This window comes from Berghia stephanieae, chromosome 14 (assembly GCF_034508935.2).
Source record: "Berghia stephanieae isolate SIO BIC M18660-M18661 chromosome 14, UCSD_Bste_1.3, whole genome shotgun sequence".
In the NCBI taxonomy this organism is placed as follows: Eukaryota; Metazoa; Mollusca; class Gastropoda; order Nudibranchia; family Aeolidiidae; genus Berghia; species Berghia stephanieae.
In genome coordinates, this window is record NC_088373.1 from 3,578,557 (window position 1) to 3,591,056 (window position 12,500).

Genomic DNA, 12,500 nt, shown 5'->3' on the forward strand with positions numbered 1-12,500 from the left:
AAAACTTGATCAAACTTAGTCTGAAGTTGAGGTGATTTTAGTCTGGGACATACTTGGTCAGCTCACATATAATTCGATTTGTTCAAGTCCTTGGCTAAAATCAAAGACTAAGCGCTAGTCCACGTTAAAAAAAACGGGCCCAGAGCGTCATTATCGCCATCATCACCATAACAAGTAACAAGGTCACCACCATCACATATTTTTTGAATTGCAAACTTCCGAATATTTTTTTTTTTATTCGATGAAGTTGGCAGTTCTAAAATTTACAGACGGCTTAGACTTAAGTACGAATAATTTTTGCGAAGGGTAATGACGGATACTGTGACCCATTTATAATTGAAAAACTCAATGCTGCTATCTGATGTTTTTTCAATTTTTTTTCTATCCGTCCCGCCATAGGTTAAAAAAAGAAAAAAGAAAGAAAAGAAGATATCGTATAGGGAATGAGATTAGCGGAAGAGTATTATTATTATTATTATTATTATTATTATCATCATCATCATCATCATCATCATCATCATCATCATCATCATTATTTACATTATTTGTATTTGATTGTAAATTCATTTCTCTTTATCTAGTCTATTCCGGCATAATATGTTCTTGAGACAATGGGAGACGTTTGATCTTCGGTGAACCCATTGTCTGTAAAGGAAACAAAAGAGCAGTGTTGAAGCTTTAATTTGCTTGAAACCAAATAATCAGACACAAGGCTCAAAAATATATACTGATAGCACGTGCATTCGTTAGCTATTGTCATTAATGAAAACACGGTGTGGTCTTTACGACGTTATATCCAGGTCTGGCTACCGCAAAGTGAACTTCATCAATCATCGACAAGAAATATTGAGCAGAGGTAAGTTATAAGTACTTGTTACAACATTTTTTAAAAAATATTTTGTTTTTAAAACCAATAATTTTCCTATTTCTTTGTTATTGTTTTTTGCCATCCGCGTTTATGAGTAATGCTCACTGAACTGTATTAACCCGACTATAAACGTTCATGGATACACACAGTTTTGTGTGTTGGTCCGTTATACTTCCGGATGGCAATGTTATGAGCTTCTAAGCCAAGCGCATACTATCTATATAGGTAATAATAATAACATATTGTGGTCCGATGAACCGAGTGGAGCTCTTGGAAAACATTTATAGGACTTGTCAACATTACAGAAAAATAGGTCGAGGGTCGATTTGTCACAAGTAAAACACTGAACAAATTGTGAAAGTCCAGGAATTATATTATTGCAATGATTAAAATCGCCAGTCACAAGAAAAACACAGTCAGGCGATTTGCTTTTTTCATTTTCCACATGACTTTTTAGAGTTTCCATGGCAACATTTGCATCAGCACTGGGGGGAATGTAAACTGTCGATAGGTAAGTAATATGGCCGTGCACCCACTGTCAAAAGTTCAATGTTGTTCAAAATTGACGAGATATTATTTATATTGATGGGGTGACACCAATTATTGTTTATGTATACGCAAACACCACCGCCCCGTTTTTTCTTTGAACTGGGATTCTGGTCTCAGTAAACGAAGCGTAGATGTTGAATAGGAATAAAATGGGGGAACATAGGTTTGGCTGGACAGATTATTTCTAAAATACTGGCTAAAGACATTTGATTACAAAGTAAAAATATGATAACTATTGCACAGGAATAAATCACAGCCATTGTAAAAATATAGTGTCACTTTTATAAATAGGAATTGTAACAATATCCAATAAAACTTGTTAAAACACAGAGCACAGCCAAAACACGTCTGCAGTAAGTTGTTAATTTAAATAGCATTTTAAAACTAAGTTACTAATATTCATGAATTATTACATTAAGATACAAGTATTTTTTTGATAGCTAATATAATCCTCTTTATAGAATGTCTGGGTTTTTAGAAAAAAATGTAAGCGTCTGGCCCCACATTCCGGCATTATCGATTATTTGAATTTGAGAATCGCCATCTGATTGGCCATCCTATTGCCAGATTTATTTGCGCTCATCTAATCGTTTTTGATGGCCGATGGATCAAAATATTTGTCTCGATCTATGGTATTTTCCACAACATGGTAGTATAATAAGTAAGATAGATGAGTGCCTGTTTGTAATAGCTTTTATTTCTCTGCAAATATTGCGGGTTCTCCACTTGTGTTTTTAAAAACCAAGCATTAAAAAACATGATTTACAGTTATTTATTTTTATTTAATGAAGTGACTTATACCTCCACATCGATGAAAACGACATTACATTCATATTAAAACTGTATTGGGAGAAAACTAACGCAAATCAGAACAAATTGCACCTTAACAGAACAAGTAACATTCAAAAGAGAAGTTCGTTAGGGTTGTTTTCTCTCTCGTTCCTTATTCAATTTCAACACCGAGTTTATATTCCGAAATTAGAAATGCTCCTAGAATTGAGGTTGGATGGACAATAATAAGCAACCTGATCTATGCTGACGATACAGTGTTTCTAGAGGAGGATCTTCAACACATTGAGACAATTGTTAATCAGGATATTTAATAGACGGACTAAAGGGGCAGCGTGGCTCGGCAGTACGGTCTTAGACCTGAAAGATACCGAGTTCGACTACCCGCCAAGTCGTGTAGCCTTGAGTAGGTCACCTAGCCTTAGCTGACGATTGGGTTATTCCAGTCTTCCCTTGGAATATATTCTAAAAACAAATTTCCCCTGAAGGATGATTAAACGGAATTTATTATTATTATTATTATTATTATTTATTATTATTATTATTATTATTATATTATTATTATTATTATTATTATTATTATTATTATTATTATTATTATTATTATTATTATTATTATTATTATTATTTATTATTATTATATTATTATTATTATTATATTATAGATTTCTTTTAAATCTTGAGCTTTTTATAGCGCGATATCCACTAAACGTACTGAAAGCACTTTACACGAGATCCTTAGTCAATAGCAGCACTTAACATGGAGGACACGACATGACACCTTTTCGGCGATATTACAATTTTTGCCGGCTGATACAACGCTGATAATGACCAGGAACTCATACATTGGAGTACGGTGAGAGACGTCATTTCTTTATAAATCGTAAAAGACACTACGACAAAGTTTTTTTTTAAAAATCAAGCTCCAAAAAGTTTCACGGTCACAACGCATAAATACGGCACAAGAGTTTGAATAAGTCATTCACAATGTCAAAAATGAATAGATCTATCATTCTTAAAATGGGTGAAGTTGAACATTCCCCAACGTGAATGATTTGGTCTTGTGACGAAACATTGCATGAAATAATATTACTGTTTTATGCGTTTGAAGAAGAATAAAGACATTTTATCTATGTGACCCGACCTTTAGAAATCTCTCTCTCTCTCTCTCTCTCTCTCTCTCTCTCTCTCTCTCTCTCTCTCTCTCTCTCTCTCTCTCTCTCTCTTCAAGTACCAAGTCTGTGACAGAAATAGGTGATCATGGTACGTCATTTATCTCTCTGATCAGATAACCTAAAAAAACGAATATTACTCTTCTCTTTCTTTGTTACCCAGGTGTTCAAACTATTCAAAGATGTTTTCTTGGTCTACCTTTACTCTTTTTACCTTCTATCTTTCCCGTGAGAGCAAGATGTTCTATACATTTATGTCGATTTATGTGACTTAAAATTGCATTTGTCTTTTTCTTATTGTACGAATTAATAACCTTTTAGTTTCAGCTTGCATTAATACTTCTTCGTTAGTTTTCTTCTCTGTCCATGAGATTATTAACATCCTTCTAAGAAACCACATTTCTGCTGCCTCCAGTTTCTTTCTTATGTCTTCTGTAACTGTCCTATAGAAATATCCAGAAAATAATTGAAGCACAGTTTATAATAAAAACTTTTCTGAAAATCATAAGTATACAGCTTAACAAATACTTCTCTTCTTCAATTAGTTGTGTTATTTGCATTCTAGGACATTTTTAAACCACGCGTATATTCCCTTTTGTAAAAAGAAACATTCCCTAAAATACATTCCTCATTATAAAATTTAATCCAGCTTTTATAGAGCTGTTCTTTTCTTTTAATAATATTTACTCTTCTGTGTTGAATTGAAAGCGGGGGGGGGGTGAGGGGGGGGGAGCAAGTCTAAAAATCATAATATGCATAGTGATATGAGATGATCAGATACAAAAGTTAGATGATTATGACATTAAAGTTGACCTTTTAATATTACACCCATTCTCTTGTAAACATTCTAGTATACCTCTTTCAATTTTTTCCAGGACAAAGACAGACTAGAGAGAATTATAACCAACACGATGGTCACAAAGGCTTTGGTTCTACCATTTGTTTTGTTCTCGGTTGCCAGATGCCAGGGTTTTGTATCATCCGGATATGAAGAGGATGGTTTTATCTGTGATATTTTTGAGAGAATGGAAAAGAAATGCTCATTTGAAGTACAGAAAGTTCAGAGTATTACTGAATGCACAGTGTTGTGTGGGATGAACAAATTGTGCATCGGAGCAAGCCTGGATGGGAACGGAATGTGCATTCATCACAAAGAGTGCCCACACATCTCTGGTTGTACAGTTCAAAATAACGATCACAAGTATGTACCCAAGTACTGTAAACATGGGGGTGTGTGGGACGCAACGACACTATCTTGCCAATGTGCGTTTAGCTGGTTTGGAGAAAGGTGTGAGAAGTGCCATAAAAAATGCGGAGATCTTCTTCAAACGGACTTGAAAAAAGGTACTTACGAAGTTTATCTTGACCCGGATCATGGAGGAGAAAGGCCAATTCCTGTTACTTGCTATATCAATCCAAGTACAGATTATTCCACACTTTTTCTACTTGTCAACAAAGGTGAGATGTCTTTTAACAAGACGTGGGACGAATATGTCCATGGATTTTACTATGATGAAAACCACTTTTGGGCTGGACTGGATGCGTGGCACAGGTTTTCAAATAATGGATGCGATATAATGGTCTTTGTATTATGGATAGATTTCGATGCCGCCGTGAGAATGTATCGAGATTATTTTGATTTTCATGTTGCAGACGAGAATTCTCGATACAGTTTTACTTTCAGCAGTTCAATAGAACACACAAACGTACCAGGAGCAACCTTTGGTGACTGTTTGGGGCCAATTCGAAACGTACCTTTTTCTACATGGGACGCGGATAATGATGGAGATTCAAATGAAAATTGTGCTAAAAGGGCTGGATCTGGTTGGTGGTATAATGGATGTGACAACCCTTGTAACGCCTTTGGGTTTGGATTCCAACACTGGCACGAAAAACCAAGTTATCAATTATTTTCTGTGCTTGGGTCGGATTTAAACCAATGGACTTCTGAACCCGGACAGTTTAGAATACAACTGATATGTTAATTCATTACATCTCTAAGTCCTTATATGGGGCATAAAACGGAAAGTAAGTAATTAAGACTGCAACTAAGAGTTTTGACAAGAAAGTAATTTGGACGTTATTTTTACATTTATAATATATCATTGTGAACTATGTTAAATCATCTTTTCTTTGAGAAAAAGCGTGCAGCAGGAACGTTTATATCAATAACGCTAAGAAATATAGGGTACTGAGAAGTGCCAGATAAAACAAAGAACACAATTATCACAGTGTCAGGAAGCCAAACTGGTAGCCCAATTGACACCGTATTGTTGTGTGTGTGTGAGAGAGAGAGAGAGAGAGAGAGAGAGAGAGAGAGAGAGAGAGAGAGAGAGAGATTACTTACCTACTTATCCGAACCAGCGATCACCTGAGCTCTAGCCCTTCGGTCTTGTGCCATGACGTAGAAGTTCGACGTCTTTTGTAGTTGTTCCAGGTGACTATAAAGTGTGTTATTGATGCTTGGATTTGGTGGGAGGAATGTGCATCTCAGATCTTCAAGAGGTTGACATTCAAGCAAGTGGTATGTTACTGTTTCATTGGGGTGTTGACATAGGGGGCAGGAAGGGGATGTGTCTTTTGTAATTGTGCTTAAATGGCTGTTGAGCGGTATGTGTTGTGTTCTTAGTGGAAAGATGATGCTTTGCTGGTGTCTTCTGAGCTTATTTAAGCAATCAGTCTTTACAGGAGTGGTCATATAGGAAAACATACATCTACCCGTGGTGATCATTGCCTAACTGTTCATCCATTCCTCTCACTTACTCTTATTTGTTTTGATTATTTGTTTCGCTGTGTCTAAGGATACTGGAATTGATGGTTGTAAAAGTGTTGATCCGAGTCTGGCTAGTCTGTCTGCATTGTCATTTCCCGGTATATTTGAATGTCTTGGTATCCACTGGAGAGATAACTCTACACTGTGTGTTGTAAGGAATTCATCTACTTGAGATCTTAAACTTGCCAGAATTCTGTTTGGATGGTTTTTCTCTTTTCGTTCGTATCTTTCAACCATTTCAAGCACTGCTGATTCTCTGCGAAGTCCAAGTGGTTCCACATAAGTGTGTATTTCACATGCTGCTGTGGGTGTCGATCTCAGGGCACCGGAGATGAAGCGAAGGGCTTGGTTTTGTACTCTGTTCAAGGTTTTAAGTGTGTTTTTACTACCTACATTTTGGAGGGTTAAATTGTAGTCAATGACGAAACGCACATAGCCTAAATAAAGTTGTCGAAGCGAGATTTTGTCTGCGCCCCAATTGGTATTGGCTAGTCGTTTTAGTATCTGAAGTCTCTTTGTGGCTCTGATTTTTATATTCTGAGTGTGTTTGTTCAAAGATAGTTGTCTGTCTAACTGTATGCCTAAATATGTGGGGTTTTCTTCTTTCGCGAGTCGATGGCCTTGGATGGAGAGGGTTATTTCTTTCTTGGAAACAGGATGGCTCATAGTAAATATAGAGTAGACTGTTTTATTGCAATTTACTTCTAACTTCCATTTATCACAGAAGGTGTTTAAACTTTCTAAATCTTCATTTATTCTATTGGAGGCTATTGGTAAGTGCTTTGTAGTATACCACATAACTAAATCGTCAGCATATAGGGCCTTTTGGATCTGTAATACTTCTGGTAGATCATTTATAAAAATAAGAAAGAGAGTACAGCTGAGGCAGGATCCTTGTGGGAGACCTTCCTCTAATACTTCTCCATTCTACAATTCGACAGTCCGTGATTAATTTTTGTTTGGATTGTTCTGTTACTTAGAAATTGTTTAATTTTAATCCAGAAGTAGAGATTTCCATCAATTCCGTAGTCCATCATTTTTATAACAACCCTTTCCTCCATACTTTGTCATAGGCTTGTTGGAGATCAACAAAAACCGCGACTGTATGTTTTCCATCTTGAAAGGCATCTATTATTTTTTGACTTAATCTAAACAATTGATATTCTGTTCTTTGCCCTATCCTAAAGCCTGCCTAATATTTACTTAGTAGGCCACATGTCTCCAGCCACCAGTATAATCGGTTATTTACCATTCTCTCAGCGATCTTTCCAACACATGAGGTGAGAGATATTGGTCGGTAACTTTTCGTTTCGTCGAGTGGTTTATCTTTCTTTAAGATTGGAATTATAATAGCATTTTTCCATCCCCTTGGTACTATTCCTGTCTCCCATGTTTGAGAAGCATCTGTTTACCTCTGACGCTAAGATGCAAGAGCATTTCATTGTGTATCGTATCTGGTCCAGGGGATTTACTTAACTTGAGTTTTTTCATAGCTCTGTGAAGTTTTGACATGGTAAAGCCCTCTTTGAACAGATATGAGATAGTTTTAGGGGCCTTTTCTTGATGTTTTAAGGTTTTTAATCAATTCCTTGTCCTTTTCACTTCTTTTTGATGCCTTGTTTACTGAAACAAAATGTTTGTTGAAGATTATGACTTTCTTTTGGTCATCTACGATTGTTCCTTCTGTAGTTTTTATGGGCTTTGGGTTGGTTTTTAGGGTTTCATTGTTAAGATTATTAAGTAAGGCCCATGCTTTTTTTCCCTTTTGATTGAGGTCAATATTAGCACATGTGTCTGCCCATTTCTTTCTTTTAGCGTTGTTAATAGTTCTTTTGACAATTGCAGATGCTTTATTGTACTCAATCTTGTTTTTGATTGTTTTGTTTTCCTCTGAGTTTTTCCTTGTTTCCTTTCTTGTATTTACTGCTTTTTCAATTTCTTTGCTCCAGAAGGCTTTGTAATTTTGTCGACAACCTCTTGGGATTCCTGTTTTTGCAACTGCAAGAATGGCTTTGGTGAGGGCTTCGTTTAAATGTTCTACACTTGATGTATCTGTATTTTTTCTAAACTGGTCATCTAATGTTGTTGTGAAAACATCTCAGTTCGCTTTCTTGAAAATCCATTTGGATTTCTGCTCAAATGTTTTCTTCCGTGTTTGAACTGTTATTTGTGTTAGAATTTGTTTCTGGTCACTGCCTATTCCACCAAGGACTTTAATGTGACAAGAATTCAGAAGGTCAGATGAGATAATGGTTAGATCGGGATGACTGAGGGACCTATTAGCTCTGTGAAGAAGGGTGGGGACTGAGTCTGCATTTTGTAAAATGGTGAGGTTGGTTGGGTTGCAAAGCTTTTCTAGTTCTTTTCCAGTGTTGTTTAAATGTTTGTATCCCCATAGTGGAGAGTGGCCATTGAAGTCACCAGCAATTATTGTGATGTTGTATTGGGAACTGTTTAGATCTGTTAGGTTTATAGTACACCGTGGAGGGTTGTAAATGTTGTAAATGGTAAATTTCTTATTTGGGTACCATAAGGTGACTATCTGTACATCAGTTGAGTTCTGTGATGGTTTAGAAGTAACATCTCCCGTGATGTCATTTCTTATATAAGTAATAACACCACGGCAATCGTTACATTTGCAGGTATAGTAGGTATAACCAGCAATATAAGGATTGCTATTTTTATACAGGGTTTCCTGAAGTAAAGCAATGTGAACTTCCTTTTCATTTAATCATTTCTTCAGCTCTGTCTTTTTATTCCTGACTCCACAAATGTTTAGTTGTAAAATATTCAAATGGTTGTGGATTTTCTTGTCCCAGTAGCTGAGAGAGAGAGAGAGAGAGAGAGAGAGAGAGAGAGAGAGAGAGAGAGAGGGAGGGAAAGAAAGAGGTAGAGAGAGAGAGAAAGAGGTAGAGAGACACACACACACACACACACACACACAGAGAGAGAGAGAGAGAGAGAGAGATTACTTACCTACTTATCCGAACCAGCGATCACCTGAGCTCTAGCCCTTCGGTCTTGTGCCATGACGTAGAAGTTCGACGTCTTTTGTAGTTGTTCCAGGTGACTATAAAGTGTGTTATTGATGCTTGGATTTGGTGGGAGGAATGTGCATCTCAGATCTTCAAGAGGTTGACATTCAAGCAAGTGGTATGTTACTGTTTCATTGGGGTGTTGACATAGGGGCAGGAAGGGGATGTGTCTTTTGTAATTGTGCTTAAATGGCTGTTGAGCGGTATGTGTTGTGTTCTTAGTGGAAAGATGATGCTTTGCTGGTGTCTTCTGAGCTTATTTAAGCAATCAGTCTTTACAGGAGTGGTCATATAGGAAAACATACATCTACCCGTGGTGATCATTGCCTAACTGTTCATCCATTCCTCTCACTTACTCTTATTTGTTTTGATTATTTGTTTCGCTGTGTCTAAGGATACTGGAATTGATGGTTGTAAAAGTGTTGATCCGAGTCTGGCTAGTCTGTCTGCATTGTCATTTCCCGGTATATTTGAATGTCTTGGTATCCACTGGAGAGATAACTCTACACTGTGTGTTGTAAGGAATTCATCTACTTGAGATCTTAAACTTGCCAGAATTCTGTTTGGATGGTTTTTCTCTTTTCGTTCGTATCTTTCAACCATTTCAAGCACTGCTGATTCTCTGCGAAGTCCAAGTGGTTCCACATAAGTGTGTATTTCACATGCTGCTGTGGGTGTCGATCTCAGGGCACCGGAGATGAAGCGAAGGGCTTGGTTTTGTACTCTGTTCAAGGTTTTAAGTGTGTTTTTACTACCTACATTTTGGAGGGTTAAATTGTAGTCAATGACGAAACGCACATAGCCTAAATAAAGTTGTCGAAGCGAGATTTTGTCTGCGCCCCAATTGGTATTGGCTAGTCGTTTTAGTATCTGAAGTCTCTTTGTGGCTCTGATTTTTATATTCTGAGTGTGTTTGTTCAAAGATAGTTGTCTGTCTAACTGTATGCCTAAATATGTGGGGTTTTCTTCTTTCGCGAGTCGATGGCCTTGGATGGAGAGGGTTATTTCTTTCTTGGAAACAGGATGGCTCATAGTAAATATAGAGTAGACTGTTTTATTGCAATTTACTTCTAACTTCCATTTATCACAGAAGGTGTTTAAACTTTCTAAATCTTCATTTATTCTATTGGAGGCTATTGGTAAGTGCTTTGTAGTATACCACATAACTAAATCGTCAGCATATAGGGCCTTTTGGATCTGTAATACTTCTGGTAGATCATTTATAAAAATAAGAAAGAGAGTACAGCTGAGGCAGGATCCTTGTGGGAGACCTTCCTCTAATACTTCTCCATTCGACCATTCGACAGTCCGTGATTAATTTTTGTTTGGATTGTTCTGTTACTTAGAAATTGTTTAATTTTAATCCAGAAGTAGAGATTTCCATCAATTCCGTAGTCCATCATTTTTATAACAACCCTTTCCTCCATACTTTGTCATAGGCTTGTTGGAGATCAACAAAAACCGCGACTGTATGTTTTCCATCTTGAAAGGCATCTATTATTTTTTGACTTAATCTAAACAATTGATATTCTGTTCTTTGCCCTATCCTAAAGCCTGCCTAATATTTACTTAGTAGGCCACATGTCTCCAGCCACCAGTATAATCGGTTATTTACCATTCTCTCAGCGATCTTTCCAACACATGAGGTGAGAGATATTGGTCGGTAACTTTTCGTTTCGTCGAGTGGTTTATCTTTCTTTAAGATTGGAATTATAATAGCATTTTTCCATCCCCTTGGTACTATTCCTGTCTCCCATGTTTGAGAAGCATCTGTTTACCTCTGACGCTAAGATGCAAGAGCATTTCATTGTGTATCGTATCTGGTCCAGGGGATTTACTTAACTTGAGTTTTTTCATAGCTCTGTGAAGTTTTGACATGGTAAAGCCCTCTTTGAACAGATATGAGATAGTTTTAGGGGCCTTTTCTTGATGTTTTAAGGTTTTTAATCAATTCCTTGTCCTTTTCACTTCTTTTTGATGCCTTGTTTACTGAAACAAAATGTTTGTTGAAGATTATGACTTTCTTTTGGTCATCTACGATTGTTCCTTCTGTAGTTTTTATGGGCTTTGGGTTGGTTTTTAGGGTTTCATTGTTAAGATTATTAAGTAAGGCCCATGCTTTTTTTCCCTTTTGATTGAGGTCAATATTAGCACATGTGTCTGCCCATTTCTTTCTTTTAGCGTTGTTAATAGTTCTTTTGACAATTGCAGATGCTTTATTGTACTCAATCTTGTTTTTGATTGTTTTGTTTTCCTCTGAGTTTTTCCTTGTTTCCTTTCTTGTATTTACTGCTTTTTCAATTTCTTTGCTCCAGAAGGCTTTGTAATTTTGTCGACAACCTCTTGGGATTCCTGTTTTTGCAACTGCAAGAATGGCTTTGGTGAGGGCTTCGTTTAAATGTTCTACACTTGATGTATCTGTATTTTTTCTAAACTGGTCATCTAATGTTGTTGTGAAAACATCTCAGTTCGCTTTCTTGAAAATCCATTTGGATTTCTGCTCAAATGTTTTCTTCCGTGTTTGAACTGTTATTTGTGTTAGAATTTGTTTCTGGTCACTGCCTATTCCACCAAGGACTTTAATGTGACAAGAATTCAGAAGGTCAGATGAGATAATGGTTAGATCGGGATGACTGAGGGACCTATTAGCTCTGTGAAGAAGGGTGGGGACTGAGTCTGCATTTTGTAAAATGGTGAGGTTGGTTGGGTTGCAAAGCTTTTCTAGTTCTTTTCCAGTGTTGTTTAAATGTTTGTATCCCCATAGTGGAGAGTGGCCATTGAAGTCACCAGCAATTATTGTGATGTTGTATTGGGAACTGTTTAGATCTGTTAGGTTTATAGTACACCGTGGAGGGTTGTAAATGTTGTAAATGGTAAATTTCTTATTTGGGTACCATAAGGTGACTATCTGTACATCAGTTGAGTTCTGTGATGGTTTAGAAGTAACATCTCCCGTGATGTCATTTCTTATATAAGTAATAACACCACGGCAATCGTTACATTTGCAGGTATAGTAGGTATAACCAGCAATATAAGGATTGCTATTTTTATACAGGGTTTCCTGAAGTAAAGCAATGTGAACTTCCTTTTCATTTAATCATTTTTTCAGCTCTGTCTTTTTATTCCTGACTCCACAAATGTTTAGTTGTAAAATATTCAAATGGTTGTGGATTTTCTTGTCCCAGTAGCTGAGAGAGAGAGAGAGAGAGAGAGAGAGAGAGAGAGGGAGGGAAAGAAAGAGGTAGAGAGAGAGAGAAAGAGGTAGAGAGACACACACACACACACACACACAGAGAGAGAGAGAGAGAGAGAGA

General features: G+C 36.8%; 1 protein-coding gene across 1 annotated transcript; it reads left to right on the plus strand.

Moving 5' to 3' along the window:
• Positions 1–771: 771 nt before the first annotated feature.
• LOC144959659 (uncharacterized) lies at positions 772–8,867 on the plus strand. Its single transcript, XM_078892325.1, has 2 exons — positions 772–856; positions 4,254–8,867. Exon 2 carries the CDS (start codon positions 4,290–4,292, stop codon positions 5,361–5,363), a length of 1,074 nt encoding a protein of 357 aa, XP_078748451.1. The 5' UTR covers positions 772–856; positions 4,254–4,289; the 3' UTR covers positions 5,364–8,867.
• The last annotated feature ends 3,633 nt before the right edge of the window (positions 8,868–12,500 follow it).